The 16344-nt window shown below is 52.4% G+C and overlaps 5 protein-coding genes across 5 annotated transcripts; 2 read left to right on the top strand and 3 right to left on the bottom strand.

Annotated features, from left to right (window-relative positions):
• Positions 1 to 667: 667 nt before the first annotated feature.
• On the bottom strand, positions 668 to 1125 carry Z520_10670 (uncharacterized protein; the record flags this gene model as incomplete). Its single annotated transcript, XM_016781162.1, has 2 exons — positions 668 to 886; positions 943 to 1125. 2 exons carry the CDS (start codon positions 1123 to 1125, stop codon positions 668 to 670), a joined length of 402 nt encoding a protein of 133 aa, XP_016627615.1.
• Positions 1126 to 1507: 382 nt separating this feature from the next.
• Z520_10669 (uncharacterized protein) lies at positions 1508 to 3219 on the top strand (the record flags this gene model as incomplete). The annotated part of the gene is made up of 2 exons (XM_016781161.1): positions 1508 to 1632; positions 2022 to 3219. The coding sequence occupies 2 exons, from the start codon at positions 1508 to 1510 to the stop codon at positions 3217 to 3219; spliced, it is 1323 nt and encodes a 440-aa protein (XP_016627614.1).
• Positions 3220 to 4054: 835 nt separating this feature from the next.
• Z520_10668 (uncharacterized protein) lies at positions 4055 to 6510 on the bottom strand (the record flags this gene model as incomplete). Its single annotated transcript, XM_016781160.1, has 5 exons — positions 4055 to 4159; positions 4204 to 4378; positions 4440 to 5788; positions 5845 to 5949; positions 6010 to 6510. 5 exons carry the CDS (start codon positions 6508 to 6510, stop codon positions 4055 to 4057), a joined length of 2235 nt encoding a protein of 744 aa, XP_016627613.1.
• Positions 6511 to 8192: 1682 nt separating this feature from the next.
• Positions 8193 to 11210, bottom strand: Z520_10667 (uncharacterized protein; the record flags this gene model as incomplete). The annotated part of the gene is made up of 1 exon (XM_016781159.1): positions 8193 to 11210. The coding sequence occupies one exon, from the start codon at positions 11208 to 11210 to the stop codon at positions 8193 to 8195; it is 3018 nt and encodes a 1005-aa protein (XP_016627612.1).
• A 719-nt stretch (positions 11211 to 11929) lies between these two features.
• Positions 11930 to 13728, top strand: Z520_10666 (uncharacterized protein; the record flags this gene model as incomplete). Its single annotated transcript, XM_016781158.1, has 5 exons — positions 11930 to 12001; positions 12051 to 12253; positions 12308 to 12746; positions 12796 to 13364; positions 13461 to 13728. The coding sequence occupies 5 exons, from the start codon at positions 11930 to 11932 to the stop codon at positions 13726 to 13728; spliced, it is 1551 nt and encodes a 516-aa protein (XP_016627611.1).
• Positions 13729 to 16344: the final 2616 nt, after the last annotated feature.

Raw genomic sequence — 16344 nt, 5'->3', positions numbered from 1 at the left:
CAGAAACAGAGGCGTTGCCGCAGACCTCTTCCTCAGCCCTCTAACTAGACATCGTGACTATTCTGAGAGGTCTCAGGTCACAGAGGGGAATTGACGTGTAAGCTCCGTGGGGAGAGTTAAGCTATGACCTTCTGTTTGATGATTGCCAATTTAGTTTCTACTGACGTTGAGGGTCGTCACTCTGCAGGGTCCTGAGTGGTGTCACCAGGGGCGATCCGCCTCCAGTTCCCAGGGGATTGTCCTCTGTAAGAGCCAAGCTTCGATCAACACAACCTTATCCAGGGAGATGCCGTACGGTGCCTATCGCCACCGGGGTTTTCTCGCAACCGGCAACCCTGCCGAGAATTGGCGAAGGACGGTGATCGATCTCGAGGTGTTTTTCTCACTCAACAGAGGTTCCGAGGGGCCTAAGCGACGATCTTGGTGTCTCAGGAGGGAATTTAGTAACGGGTTCCAGGTTCTTGCACTGGTGCAGGGTGGTCGATGAGGCTCTAAAGTGCCGAATTCCAGCTACCAGGAATGGTCCCGATTTGCTTGCCCCAGGTCTGGTCCCCGACCCAATGAGACGCCAGGGCGTAGGATACCGACCCTTGTATGTCGGGGACCTCAAGTTTTGATAGCTTTCTAGAACATTGACCCAACGGGAGATGAGGGGACCAGGGCGGATTCACGATTCTGGGTCCCACCTCTCCATTATCTGATCGACGACGGCCGCGAAGCCTTCCATTTCTTCTTCGGCAGTCGTGCCAGTGAAATCCATGCTGCAGCCCACGTACACTGGGTGTTTCATCTTGCGTGCAAGTATCTTGGCCATTCTAGTGGCGTAGTCAAGGTTGGAGCCCGAGGTTGCGAGAGGAGTGCTGATCACATTCCGGTCGTTTCTCATCTAGAACTCATCAGAGGGGATGCTGCAAGAGTCCTTAGTAAGGAAATTTTACGTACGTCAGGCATTGCGTAGACAAAACTTCCCATTGGTGGTAAAGTGCTCTCAGCTTGACCGATGTCGGTAGTGGTCAAATGGACCATGGTGCAATTTCCCATGAAACTGAGGTGAGCATGGAAGTTGAGATGAGGGTGTCTGGGCATGGGGAACGAGATGTGGACAGGTTTGAAGGAGGGTTCCATGGCTGCTGGGGATCAATTGCCCTTGAGGAACCAAGGATGTTGCACTGGAATGGAGCTTCAGGAATCAGAGTTAGATCGGTGGACAAGTCTGAGATGTGACTGAGAGGGCGATGGATTTCGCACGAGCTGTTGCCTAGAGGAAGTATTGTAATGGACGAGTCTGCACAGTTTGCGGTAAGTTGGATGGTTGTATGGACGTGAGAAAACAGACTCGATGGTTGCGTGTGAATATCTGGCTTGGCACGCCTTCGACTTCACTGCAACTTGCAATGCGTTGTTTCCATTCGTATCAGCCTATACCATCAAACCTTCCCAAAGATTTGTCCATCAACAATCGTCGACTTGTCCTTCTCCTGCCTGGTACTTACGAGGCCGCTGCAGGATGGCTGGAGTCCAGTACACCGAGGATGTTACTGTGTCACAACCAAACCCGTTGTTCGACGATGCTGGTCCTCTGGCTGACCCTCTGGAACGGCGAGTCATCTTCGCTGCCCTGGATTCTTTTCAGTAAGTGGACTGGCAAATTTGATACAATGGCATTTGGACCCCCAACCTGGTCTTCCGGCCTGCGCATGGCGAGGCTGAACTAGGATGTGTTTGATCGCACTTATCTTGGTGATGAGCTATCGCCGTTTCTCGAAAGCGAGGTTCAAGGAGTACGGGCAACACTATATTTGATGCCTCCTTTCAAGAGGGCTTTGCTTTGCTGGTCGGAGACGTCTTGAGTGAAGGGTCTGGCCTTGTTCATGACACGGGCTATCAGGCCTCACCTGAACCGCCGTGTGTTCAGGCTTAGCTTGATCCCCCTGGATATTTGTGCCTTTGCTCGATCTTCCCATTTGTTTTCAACTTCCCCAAATTAATCCCTTGACTAACACAGCTGACCTAGACTGAAGCCAGTTTCGGAGGAACGCACACTTCAACACAACTCACCGAAGGCGGCAGAATCTCTACGCTCTACCATCGACACAATGGCAAATGCTTGCAGCCCCTCCCTTTTCCATCCTGGACACCCTGAACGACGTTGATGATGCATTGGACCACAACGCCGACTTGGCAGACCAAATATTTCACTTAGGATTAGGCGCATTTGGGCTTCCCGAAAAACCGCCCAAAGACTCGGAGATGAACTGGCAAGGGAAAGCGAAACCCAACGACATCTCCAAAGCGCATTCGACCATCCGTCAGTTCTATCGAGATTGGACCCACGAAGGATTCACGCTCGAGGTCGAACCGCTCCTCAAGACGATCCTCTCCGACCTCGAATCAAGCCTCCCTGCGGGACGACAAACCCATGACCAGCCTCCATCACTCCTTCTTCCAGGTGCGGGACTCGGTCGTGTACTATTTGAGCTCGCCCTGCGAGGCTTTCATGCCACAGGCAACGAGATCTCGTACCACCAACTGCTCGCGAGCAATTTCATTCTCAACAGCTGTGATCATGCTAACCAATACCCGATCTACCCATTTGCACATACATTCACAAACGTCGTGTCCCGGGCAAATCAACTCAAACGCTACACCGTTCCGGATGTGCATCCAGGTGAAGCCTTCTCTGCTCGACTTTCTGCGGGACTACCGGTCGGTGAGATGAACATGACCGCTGGGGATTTCGTGCTCTCCTACTCCACCCCAGAATCCAAAGAGACATTCGATGGAGTGGTGTCGCTTTTCTTCATCGACACGACGCCAAACCTCCTTCGCTATATCGAGACGGTGCGGAATTGCTTAAAGGAAGGTGGCGTGTGGATCAACATCGGCCCCCTGCTGTGGCACTTTGACGATCGTGCGCCCGGAGGGAATACCGATGACGATGGCGACGACGACGACGCAGAAACGGGCGCAGAGAATGCGCGTCCAGGATCTGGAGCCAAAAGCCGCCAGCCAAAGCCCGACCTCGAAGACAAAGGGATCGGCGAACCAGGCTCCTTCGAACTCACAGACGAGGAGGTCGTCCTGCTCGTTTCGCGCATGGGCTTCGACGTGATTACGCACGAAATCCTCCCCACCGGTTCGGGCTACATTCAGGATCCGAACAGCTTGTTGCAGAATGGGTACCGGTGCAGTCACTGGGTCGCGAGGAAAGTCTGTTGATGCTTGGTTGATCAAACGCATTGCTGAGAGGGGCCACCCTTTTTTCCTCGCCCAGCGCTTACCCATGCGCGGACCTATTCACAGTCTATGCCATGCAAGAGCTGAATGGACGAGTGTTTCTCAACCCAAAGAACTTCCAGACAAAGCTCAGTTACGCCCGGTATATGACAGATTACACAACGAGGAGTGCCAGCATTTCCAACAAGCAACCTGAGGGATGCGCGGCGGAGATAGGCCTCGGGCACTGGACACACTCAAGCAAGGCTAGGATCTCAAACCATCTCTCTTGAATCAGGGGCACACTTGGACAAGCGCCCTCGTGAAAGTCGACGGCGGAGATCAAGACGAGAGGTGAGCAATCGCCTACTCGCTTGCTCGTCATCAAGGATTGAGGCACGTCTCTTGGAACAGCGTGGACCGGAGCAGATCACAAAGGGCACGGCAATCAATCAACCAGATCTTTCCCATATCACATCTTGTTGCAGGATAAATATCTTGTTGGTTCAAGGCTAAATCTGATTCGACCCATCTGAATTTATTGTATCTCGCGTCCTCAAAGGGTTTCATTGCTTTCGCTCGTGGATAATATGCAACTCCCGGCTTTTTTTCCTTTCTTGATCTTCACCTCGTGTCAACGTCACTGTGCCAAACGACACTATCGTCAACCCTCACAAGCCATACATCTCAAGCTCAACGTACTTACACTGTGATCATTTGCACATCAGCAATCATCAAAAGTGTAGCCTGGCCAGCGTCGGGGACATCCCCAGATCCCCTTCTTCTGTCACCGCTGTCGTTCGCTCATGTGTCGTCTTCGACCCCGACACTCATTAAATCACTCCTTCCACTTGTCGTTCTCCTCAGCTGCCATGAGTTCACTCTTGACGTGGGGATAACCTTCATTTCCGGGCGATATCCATGCTTCGATCCACTGTTCTATCTGAATCTTGCGCTACATCTTCCCATCACCTCGCCCTGGCACACCAATTCGGCGTTAAATTCAGACCCGTCCAAGGTCAAATAAATGTCAAAGTACACTCGGTAGAATGTGCCTTGTGGAGTATCCATTCTTTCGAAGTCCTTCTCGAGATTCTTCCTTGACAGATCTGAAGTAAGTGTGACTACTTCCTTGATGCGCGGGTCTTTGGTATATTCAGGACTGTTACGCGGTTAGCTGGGAAACACAAACGAGCAGGACAAAGGAGGTCGAGGAGACTTACCAGACATCCTCATCACAAGCATAAAGAATATCCTCGTACATCAGGGTTGCCCCAGGTGCCACCTGTCTGAAGAACGAGACTTTGACGGGCTCACCAATCTTGACTCTCTCGCCCTTTTGAACGAAGATCTGTCTTGTGTATTTGCATCGATCCTTGCCGTCAAGGCTGGGCACGCGATATTGTTCGGGATGATGACCCTCTTTGAATGGCTGAAGGGTGGCCATGAGGTAATGTCGTCTCGCAACACGAGAAGTGATGACGCGCTCAGTAATGCCTGCCGTGACGGCGCCTTTGACAATGGCGGCCACCGAGTCCATGGGTCTGACGACCTTAGACTGAAATTGCGGAGGGACGTGCAGCTTGATCTGCTGGAAGAGATACTCCGATGCACCAAACCCACCCACCACCAGGACATTCTGTAATGATCTGTTCTGCGCCTGGATAGCAATGATTTGGTTGCGAACAAGCTCCAGGATTCTGTTGACGACGGGTTCGAAGCATTGAAGAATTTCCTCGTTGGTGAACGTCATATAACCTTCTTCGATGCCGGCCTCAGGAAATTCAGCCTCGATACCAACATCGACAGCCCATTTCTGGCCATTGTTGCGGAAATCGGCCTTTATTCTGTTTTCAAAGTCCATAATACATTTGGCGTACACTCGACCGGCTGTTTTCGATCCATCAGGCAACTTCATTTTCCTGATCTTCGCGCGCAGGATGTTGGAGAAGTTTCGGTTGAGAGCAGTCGAACCGCACGAGTCACCACTGCCGGCGGTACATTCGGCAACAGTGAAAGGAGTCTCTTCTTCGACCTCGTACGCGATCAAATCGACGGTTCCACCACCACAGTCCACAATCAGGACCGCATCATGGATCTTGAGGTTGAGCAGGCCAGTCTTGGAACAGAACATGGCTGCGGCTTCGGGTTCGGTGATGAGAGTTAGTCGGTTGTCGTTCTCATCACGAATAAATCCGGCTTGAATGGCTGCCGCTCTGGTGGCTGCTTTACCGGCATCGTTCCAAATGGCGGGAACGGTCAAAAAGTATCGGATGTTGCGCTCTTCTCGATTGAAAACCTCGCCCAGTGTCTTTTGCAATTGGACTCGCATAGCTTGCCGGAGTTTGAAGAGATAGTCGGCCGCCACATCGATCTCGGACTTCCCAGGTGGGAGAGGTGGTAAGTTAATGGGGTCTATGTAGGTGTTGCCTGAGAGCATGAGTTGCAGCTTGAACCATTCGACTTTTTGCACGCCTGGTTTGGGATAGCCGGTAGGAGCTAGGGCGTCCGCGATATCGGGACCCCAACCGACGACTTTCTGATATTGATCATAGTATAGCACGGTGGGAATCTAGTCACGTCAGTCCCACGTCACGTCGTTCCTTGGGGATGTCTGCTTCGACCCACCTTTTGTTTCGTTTGATTGCCTGCACCTGGCCATTCTGTTATTATATCCTCTTTTGCTTCTGTGTTTGTCGCAAAGGCGAATGCTACGCCCGAGAAAGTAGTGCCCTAAGAAAAGCAGTCAGTTCACCTGCACGATCCAATCATGTGAAGCAGGGCAAATCTTACAAAATCGATGCCGACAATCAGCTGGGCCTTACTCCTTCCTGCGCCCTCCACTTCGGCCGGACGAGCACCGGGTGGGAACTGATTGTTCATATGTTGAATGCCTGGCTGCGGACCAATGGTCTGATGGCCGTATGCGCCGCCGTACCCCGGAGGTTGCGGGGGCCCCAGCTGAGGAGCACCGCCAACATAGGCACCGGCTCTTGTATCGATGGGAGCAGGGTGGTGTGCCATTTGGTTCTGAGCAGGGGGCATGGGCGACTGCGGGCGGCCCTGCACGCTGTTGTATGAGTAGCTGGGAGGACGTCCAGGCGCGCCGGGCTGGTTGGGATTCATAGGCGGCAGACTGGTTTGCGAGGAGTTTTGAGGAGGGGGAGGAGTCGTGGCGTTGGAGATGGAGCCGTTGGGTGAAGCGACAGAGGTGGAGGTGGTTGAGGTGGTTTGGATGTTGGCACTACTCTTTCGTTTGGAACCGAAGGCTAGAGACTTGAAGCGCGAGCTCATGACATCGACATTGAAGAGTAGAGCGAGGGAAAGAGCGAGTGCACCAGGTCAGGGTTGTTATGTTGTAGTTGTAGGTTTTGGATTGGTGACAGCAGTCGACACTGATGTGCGTTGGATTGGTAAGGTGAGTGAGACTGGTGGCTGAGCGAAGGAAGGAGCACTGGCTTGAGGCGATGTCGATAGGGGACCAGAGGCCGGAATTCCAGTCAACAGTGCAATGGCTAGGCCGAGCAACAAAGACGCCGGTTTGAGAATTGGATAGACAGCTGAAGAGGTATGTAGCGATAGAAGCAAAGAGGGACGTGCGGCTGCGGCTGTGTTGGTTGCGCTGAACTTGAAGAGGGCGGCGGAGACCAAGAGGCCAGACAACCAAACGGCGGCCCCCTGCACCCAGCACGGTGCCCGTAATGATGTGTAATGGTACGGGAGTATTGGGTACCGTAGGCGAGCACTAGCGGTGCTCTGGCCCTCTAAATTATCAGGCTGAGATACGAAGGATCTGAGTCCCGTTCACCGTTCCCTACCTAGGTAGGTAGGTATCATTCACTGGGTCGCAGAACCCTGCTGCGGGCTAGTATATCGTAACCTTCTGGTCTATATCACCTTGTCTCCTTTTTCATCAGTTAGCATAGATTACAAGCTGCAGACACGGGAGATGAAAGAAAGACAATGAACGCACAAAGGTGGTGGCCAAGATGGGGGCGCCTTCTAGGCCTAGTCCTCTCCAGTGAGCCTGTGCTAAGGGCCGGTAGTGGCCTCTAGTGGCTCCCCCAGTGGCACGTCTCGTATTGTCTGACGCCTAATGGAATCTGAAGGCTGATTTTGGGGGCTGACCAGTTACTGACTTCTTTTGCCAGATTCCAGTGAGACGCACAGATAAAGAGCGGTGAAATCCACTCAGCTACAAACTACAGCGTGTCTACGTGGTGCTCTTTCGCTGTGTTTTATCGGGCTCGTCTTTCTCCAAACTTGTCGGCTTGATGCCCACACCACCAAGATACCAAGACTTCATAGTAAGACCCTACTGGGAAGACGCAGATGTTAAGAGTCGATAGGGCTGACATCCCGCCCCCTCCTTCATCTTCCATCGCCCGCTCAAGGCTCATCTGCGTCCTTGCCGCCCAGTCCAATCAAAGTGGCTCGTTTCAGCCTTTGAACAAATGTGCGTCCGACGGCAATACCTAGTAATTTCTTCCTTCCGTGTCTCGACACCTGTATACGAGACCAAGCATGGGCGTCTCGGATTCATGAGGCTTTTCGTCCATCTCCGCCTGGCCTATCTCCCTCTTGTTTCAGCCTTTCTTGGGGTCTTGAATGTTCTAGTCGATCTATCCTAGTACCAAATATGTACCGAATACAAACTGAACGGAAAACACACATGTGGCTGATCCCTGTTGAAAATCCCCACTGGAAAGAGGCGCGGGTCAACCGTCGGACTTGGGATTCCATCAGAACTCCAGTCCAATACACAGAGGTGCGGCTGACAGTGGCTGGCACTTTCCACATGTTTCTCTAACAGTTCCCCTTCTATTGGCTCGGTGTTGTTCTCCAAACAACCAGGGCGAGCAGGGCTCTGGGCTGGGAGCGGCTCAAGATCTGGATGGTGGTGAGTGTCCAGTACCGAGTACTTGGTATCTGTTGATGCAAAAGAACATTCCGCATTTTAATCTAGCGCTCAGGGTCTACAACTCATCCTTGATGCTCTTCGTCGCCGTGGCGGTCGGTGTTGAAGATGAGGTCGATGAAGAAGTGGCCTTGGAAGTCTCGCTGCCACTCGAGCTGGAAGACTTGGTCTTCTTGCCCTCTCCCTTCCCTGTTCCTTTCTTTCCACTCCCTGTCTTTCCCTTTTTCGGGATTTCTTGCATTTTGATTGTTTTCATAATAGTATCTGAAACCAGCTTCTGTAGTTCCTGCCCCTTAGTCTGCAATTCGGCAACCAGGAAAGCCGGCTCTTCGTGTGGCCCCAGTTTGTCTTGCAGAACAAGTTTCTCGTCGAGCCATTTCTTCACTTCATCATATTTGGTCGTAAGAGCTGCAAGGTCTTCATTCGTGTACTCATACGGTTTGATCGGGGGCGGTTCGTCCGTTTGCGTCGCTTCGCCTGCTGACGTGCTGCTATAGGGATCCTCGTCGAGATCATCCCCATTCACTGTAGACGAGCTCGTGGAGGCGCCCGAGGCTGCAGACTCCGCAGCTTCGCTTGCACTCGAGGCCGCATCCTCTGCTGCCTTCTTGATGCTTCCTTCCACCATTGTGATCATGCCGTTCAGGTTCTCCAGTCCCTCTTTCAAGGCCTTGACAGCATCAGGCCGTGTGATAGCTTCATCTTGACGCTTTAGTACAGGATCAACCAGACCATGGAGGCGCTTCAGGTTGTCCTTGAAGTCTTGGAGTTTGGCGTCTAGGCCGTCACTATACAGCCACTCGGAGATGCTCGACAGCTGTTTTTCCAGTTCTGTCCGAATAGACTCACTCGAGGCAGCTATGAAATTCTCGTCCCCTAGGTAGTCCCTCGCTCGGTAAGTGAAAGCCTCGAGAGTGTTCAAAGCCTCAGCTCGGAGAGCGGCATTCCGGTCTGACATATCAAACTGAGCTAGACGTTGTCGGACTCGAGGCAGAATCTGAACCGGTGGAGCATTGAGCCCGACGACAGTGGATTGCAAGGCAAGCGGGATTGAAACGGTTGTTGGCGTGGCTTTGGTCGTTTTGGCAGATTTAGTCGTCGAGGAGGAAGAGGAGGAAGCGGGCGACTCCGGAGGTGAGGGCGAAGCGGACGACATGGTCGATCCAGAACTTGTTGAATCAGACACAGGCAACGGAGTTTGAGATTTTGGGGCCTCATCATTCGCATCTTCATCTGCGACGACCTTCTGATCGCTGTCCTTCTTCGAGCCGAAGCCAAACAACCCTTTGACGTTGTCAATGACTGTCCCACCTTTGATACTCTCGGTCTCGCAGCTAACAGATCCCGAAACAACTTCTGGCAATCCATCCACGTGGCTTAGCCGCATGGTGAAAACCGTGCTTATGTTCGCCGCCGCACAGCCGTGCTTTTCCTTCAGCTCGCCCACTGATTTCGTCAAGTTTGAAGCTCGAATCTCCGTTACAGGAACTTCTAGCTCCTTGACTGCCTGGGTGAATCCTAAGGTAACATCTTCTAGCGTCTTGATAGGGACTTGCTTCTCAACCCCAGCTTGGGAGGACGGGTGGAACAGTTTCTGCGTCCTTTCCTTGTTCTCGGCACTCCACCTCAAGGTAAAAGAGAAACCTGAGATGTCTACGCCGCGGATGTCTTTGACCCTAAAGCTAGGGCTTAGAGATGCAGCTTTGAAGGCTGCTCCCATCACCGCAGCTTCGTCGGCGTTGACGTTGGTCTTGAGCTTGGATGAACCCCCAGCCACCTTTTCGAGCTGCCTCTGCACGAATGGGGTTCTCACTGCGCCTCCGTGTAGAATGATCGAGTCGAGTTCATACAATTGCAGCCCGGCCGACTGGAGAGCAGCATCGACTGGCGAGCCTACTCGCGAAGCATGATCTGCGGCGAGCTCTTCAAACTTATCCCGGGTAAGGCTGTACTTGAAGGTGATATCATCGTCATAAAGTCCTTCGAGGGTCGCGGTTGAAAGCGCATTAGCACTGAGAAGCTGCCGGATTCGTTCAGCCTCTTTCCAAATTCTTGCCATTGATTTCCCGTGAGACCGAACCTGCTCACGTTCCAATGCCAGCTTCTTCGCACCTGGAGATTCAAGGAATTGGGAGATGATGTCTTCGACAACCACGTCGTTTAAAGAATCTCCACCCAGCAACGCATCGAATCCCACACCAAGAGCGATGACTTCTTGGACGGTGGAATTGCGCTTGCCTGGTCCTTTGATAGTCCTGCCTTGGAACTTGAGCACCGTTGCCGTTGTCGATCCAGCGCCCATATCATAGACAAGATGGTATTCTGGCTTACCCCCGTCTGTCACGCTATCGAACGTTCGATGCGTTGCATAGTTGAGTCCAACAGCGAGTCCGTCGCTGACGAGACCGAGAACTCTCAGTCCCGCCAGGTCTGCAGCCAATTGAATGGCTCGCTTCTCCTCAGCAGTATAAAATGCAGGATATGTGATGACCACATCAGTGACATACACGCCCTTTGCGACCATGGCTTCTGCATTGCTCTTGACGTTCTTCAACTGCATTGCTAGGAGTTCTTCCACCATGAATATTTCGTTTTTCTTGGTTCCAAAGCTCTGACTCTTGAAGCCCACTGTTCCTGCATCCTTGTCCGTCCCATTGCCTCTTGGAACAAGCTCAAGGTTTAACCCTGGATATCGAGCGGCGTACGTCTTCACCGCGTCGCCAGAGTATTCGAGGCCCAGCAAACTCTTCAGGTTGGGATAGACATCGCTCGGAAATCTCGAGGAGAGCGCCACGGCGTCTCCTCCATACAGGCGTTCGGGGAAGGCATCGTCATCCTTCGCCTGCGCTCTGGAGGGCTTGAATGCGAGTGTCGCTGCTTCCCTTCTCTTGGAGTCCTTGGATAGGACGATTTCGATGGGAGACCCTGGTTTAGCGATGGCGCCCTTCAGATACTCGGTGCCCAGATCTATACCCAGGACTGCAGAAGCGGCATGGGCGGTCGTAGAGAGGAACAGGAGGAGAGAGAGTGCGACAAGGCTGAGATTCGAAAGCTTCCGTCGTCCAGGTGGCGCCATTGTGCATATGTTGAGGAAGTTGTCAATTGACTGGGCTTGGTCGTCCTGGGTAGGTCAATTCAAGGAAAGAATAATTTGCTGATTGGGGTTTGCGAGCACATTTCCAGAACGACGCTCAGGTAGGTGTCTGAGGTAAAGGTTATTGAACGAAGAATGGCAAGTCCCGTCTATGACACCGTTTCCATTTTTGATGCTCGCGTGCTCCTCTGTTCACCGTAGCAGGCCCCGGTTGTGAACAAGTTGTCCAGAAAATGAGGGTCACGAGTCATGAATATTGAATACACGAGTCGTGCAGCCAGGCTGAGAAATAATTGTCACCGTCTGACACTGAATAAACGCCGACATCCAACATAGCGGATGAGTACTCGACTACAACCAGGTGAGAGCTCTATCACAATATAGTTGATTTTACGAGTAAAGAATACAAAGCTGCTGCTTGCAAAGATGGATAGATGTTTGCTTTAAATGGGCGGCCACCCTTGATCTATGGATAACTGTTTTTGCCTTACCATCAATAACGGCAAGTCAGACACAGTGGCCGTCGATTTCTCATCACTCCCACAGACTTTCAGCCTCACACCATTCACGTTTGGTCTTTGAACTGTGAGCATTATTCATATGTTAGAAACCGATAACTATTGACACTCTGACCCGAAAACTTGACACACTGGTGCGCACTCCGGGCTTCTCCAACTTCAGAATGATCCTCTGCGCCGAAAATGCATGAAATCATCACTCTCCAGCTTGGAACCAAAAGTAACTATCTAGCGACCCATTTCTGGAACGCTCAGGTAGCCTGTGCTCAACTGTACCAAGGATCCTTCTAATTCTTGTTCAAAGGAATCCTATTTTACATACTCTGAAAATGAGGAATCCCTGGTAAATCCGGACATTCATTTTCGACCAGGCCTTGGTTCCGATGGCTCGGAGACCTTCACTCCTCGGACCATAATATACGACCTGAAGGGGGGATTTGGCACTCTTCGCAAATTCAATGCGTTGTATGACATCTCGGGAGACTCCCACGCGGCCCCGGGTCTTTGGTACGCTGCCTTCAGAGACGCTGCTTGGTTGAACGTGATTCTAATCACTTCCAGGGACGGGAACACGGCACGACGTCAAGAACAGCCCATTGAACCATCTGAGTATCAAAGGAGCCTAGACCTGGGTCTCCCGACTACTCAACTCCACGCCTCGGATGTGAGGTATTGGTCCGACTTCAACCGTGCTTTCTATCATCCTAGGTCCATTGTTCAACTCCACGAATACGAGTTGAACTCGCAACTTATGCCCTTCGAAAACTGGTCTGCTGGTGAAGAGTTGTTCGGCAGTCTGGACAAGGAAGTTGATCTTCTTGATCGTGATGTCAGACCGTTCGTAGAAGAGTGCGACCAAATGCAAGGTTTTCAATTCTTCAGTGGTGCGGATGACGCATGGGGAGGCTTTGCTGCCAAGTATGTGGACAATGTGCGAGATGAGTATGGCAAGACAAGTATCTGGGTCTGGGGCATTGAAGACGGTTCCAGAATGACTAGGGTACGTCTTCGTCAATCCGTCCGCAAAGAAGTTGCTCAATCAGGAATAGGAAAAACTGTCAGTAAGAGCGTGCAATGCCTCAAGAACCCTCCAGTCAATTGCTCAGCAGGCATCAGCATATGTCCGGCTTGCTGCACCTCCCTCGATTCTGCCTCGATATGTAAATATTGACAGGGGGTCCGATTGGATGAGCACCGCACTCCTCTGTGCGGGCATTGAATCTGTCACACTTCCGACAAGGCTCAATGCCGAAGCAGGGAAAAGAGGCTCGTTGAGCCTGTTCGAAGATACGCTAAATACCAACGGCGTTCAAAATGTGTTCGAGCTTTATGCAAGCGTCACGAGCTCAAAGACCGAAGCCAGCCACTCCTCCAACGGAACTGCGACTGGCCATGGAAATGGCTATGGAGAGAATCAAAGTACTAATTCGCCAGAGCCATCACGCTTGGACCTGGACTACAGTCCGAGTCTCAGCAGTCCGTCGGCCGGGAGATCCAGTCATGTTTTTGCTCAGGTGGAATGCGACCGTGACCACCTCGAGTCGGGGACACGGCCGTTGACCCTGACCCCAGAAGAGCGGCTTCGAAGGAGACTAAACGAGGAGAGCGTGGTAGAGATGTGAGTCGATCCCTTTGCTTCCTTGTTCCGTCAACCCAAAGCGCATCAGCTCCCTCAATACAAATGGATCGACCAACAAGGCTGACACCCGCCCAGATTTCAAACCAGCCTACAGTTTCCATTGCTGGACACGTTTCCAGACACGCTCTTCGAGACAAGTCGAAGGTCGAGCGGGCTGGATATGTCGGCAGCCTTAGAATGCAACTCGAGAATAAAGGCTCGAATTCTAGATCTCAGGAATACGACTTCTCGCCTAATGCCGTTGGAAGAGCGAGAGGCTCATTACAACGATTTCACACAAATGGCCCAGAATTACGACATTGGATGGGATTCAGGATCAGATTCTGGGATCGACGATGAGTGAAGCTCTGTGGTCGCATGAGCGACACGGCGAGACGGACTACCGAGTACAAGAGAGGTCTCCCATGCCACTGCCCCGTCTGGTACATTTTTGCCACAGGTGTTCGCGCAGTTCCGGAGCCAAAAGAGTAAGGTTGGTTTGGTCAACATACATAGTACGCCAATGGCATGCCGCAGGAGGTGGCAGGTCAGTGGGCATGTGGCAGGGCTGCTCGTATGAGTATAGTGTCTGGGGCGCATGATGTGATTCCTCATAGGGACTCACACTTTGGGTGTGCGCGTGACTGGCTTTCTTCGCATAGACCGAGAGACCATCCAGAAAGCCGGTCCGGATTCGTGTGGAAGGCTTGCAGAGCAGCTAAAGCACAGCTCATAGCGAGGCCAAAGCACGTCAACTTCGTCATAGTCAATAGTTTCTGTCAAGCTGTGGAAAAGATCTGCTAGCTCCAACGCCTATCTTTCAAGTTTTTTGCCAGCCGGTGCCTATCAAGGTTCAAAGCGGCCGCCAATCATGGTAGCCCAGGCTGGCGCTGGTGGCGCCGATAGCCAGCGACCAGCCCAACGCCCCTCTGCCCCCCCAAAAGCCGCCTCGTGCTCTAACCACGAAGAGAAGAGTGCCGAAAAGCAGCCTCCGAAGCAAGGCACACAATGGCAAGTTTAGGTACGGAGCATTCTTGATGGACCTCGCCCTCCAGCTCGAATTGACGCCGTTGCGACAATGTTTCTGATAAGGATCTTTTTGACTTTTCGGCGTCCGCGCGTTGATAATACAACTGCGATTCTCGCACGGGACAATACTCGGGACGGGGGGCACTGAAGCAGGAACATGGAGTCAGCGGGAAGGAAGAGTCTTGCAGAGCTTCTCCTACTGGGTCAAACGGGTGAGAAATTCCCCGAGCGAGCTCATGGTATACGATAGTAACGTGGAAAAACAAGGATGGATCCCTGACAAGTTGGAAAGCTTGATTAGACCAGTAACCAATCATGGCATTGTGCCTGACCCCCGCCCCCGCTAAAGTGAGACATGCATGCTTGGCGACTTCAAGCCTTCCTTCCACTTGGTGGCAGTTGCAACTCCTGGCAATGCCCGTTGCCCAACCTCATTCCCCCAACGACCATCAACCTTTTCTCAAGCCTGCGCCGGTGACAAGCTACGGATAGTGGCTTCGATTGGCATCGATCAGCTTCGGTGGCTTCGGCTGTCTCAACCATGCTATCGTCATGCCATCACGCTACGAGAATATTGAGGACAAAGCAAGAGAGCTCCCGATGGGTCGCAGTCGCAGTGCTTGAGGGTGAGTATGTCGGCGGATGACTATCGACATGGTTTCTGACTTCATTGGAGCAGGTACTGATCCCCACTACCACCTACGAGTACCGGATACACCACCAACAACGGATCCCTGCTCAACTGTACCTACCTACCGGTAGCTTCCCCCGGCTTTGGCACGCGAGGGGGGCAGGACACCAGCCCGTTGTCCTACTCAGTGGCCGACTTGACCCTCGACCTTCGACAATGCCCGGCGGGGTAAAATGCACCACCTGCTCTACCAGTACCTATGGTCACACAGCCTACGGACTATGGTCCTGTCCGATTGCGAAATCTTTTGGGATGGTTGCGTGAGGCTGAACACATAACGCTCTCACTATGGGTCAAGAGTCAGCTCACACCAGCTAGCCACTCGATTGCGCTCGGGATGTCTCTCACTCTGCCTCTTCCTTTGGCGCCTGAAGAGTATGCAACTACGGAGAACTCTGCAGCCATCTGAAGAGGCTGGCAGGCAGATGTGCTCCTCGTTGCTCTTTCTATCCACCCAATTGGTCAAAAGGCAAAATATCTACGATCGCGCCCTCTGGAAATGCCAGCCTCTGACTAGCCAATGTCCCATTGAGGAAGCTATTCCCACGCTGACCCGGTTGGCATTGTCTTTTGCAAACCCCACTCTGGTCAACAGTTGTCTCTACCGGGCTGGAAAACTCGGTTGTTACCCTGCGGTCTCCACAGCCCCTCGACTCTCCACCCTCCACTACGACTATGACATGAGTCCGAGAGGAACAGGCTTGGTGGCATGGAAAATGCTGCAGGACTTGTCCACATTCCCAGCACTTGGATGCTCGCATGACAGAATCCACAGCCGAAGAAGCTGGAGAAAGGTGCCTTCCCGGTCGAAAATTCTCATGCTACAAAACCATACAGATCCCAGTCGACCTCTGTTTCTCTTCTTCCCATCACCACATTCCCGTTCTTTGTCGACCATCCCTCGCTTTGTACCGAGTACACGGAGCTCGTTCGCTAAGGCTCTCAGCACTCGTTCCTCATCCAAGGTCTCTCTGTATTATAATCTACCGAGCAAAGCACATACTCGTTGAACATGAAGTCATCTCTTATTCTGCTGGCTGTCGCCGGCTTGGCAAGTGCCGGAAAGCTGCAAAGAAGAGGATCGAGCACATGGATTGATTGGACGACGACAAGTCCTACCACCACGACTACAACTACCACGCCATCCACGACCTGGGCGGACTGGACTACCACGACTTCCACCACGACCACGACCACTACCACTACCACTACCACTACCACTACCACGCCATCAACTACGTGGGAAGATTGGACGACCAC

The sequence above is a fragment of the Fonsecaea multimorphosa genome (genome assembly GCF_000836435.1).
Source record: "Fonsecaea multimorphosa CBS 102226 unplaced genomic scaffold supercont1.32, whole genome shotgun sequence".
Taxonomy (NCBI): Eukaryota; Fungi; Ascomycota; class Eurotiomycetes; order Chaetothyriales; family Herpotrichiellaceae; genus Fonsecaea; species Fonsecaea multimorphosa.
The sequence above is the reverse complement of the archived record's forward strand: the minus strand, read 5'-3'. Positions and strand labels throughout refer to the sequence as shown.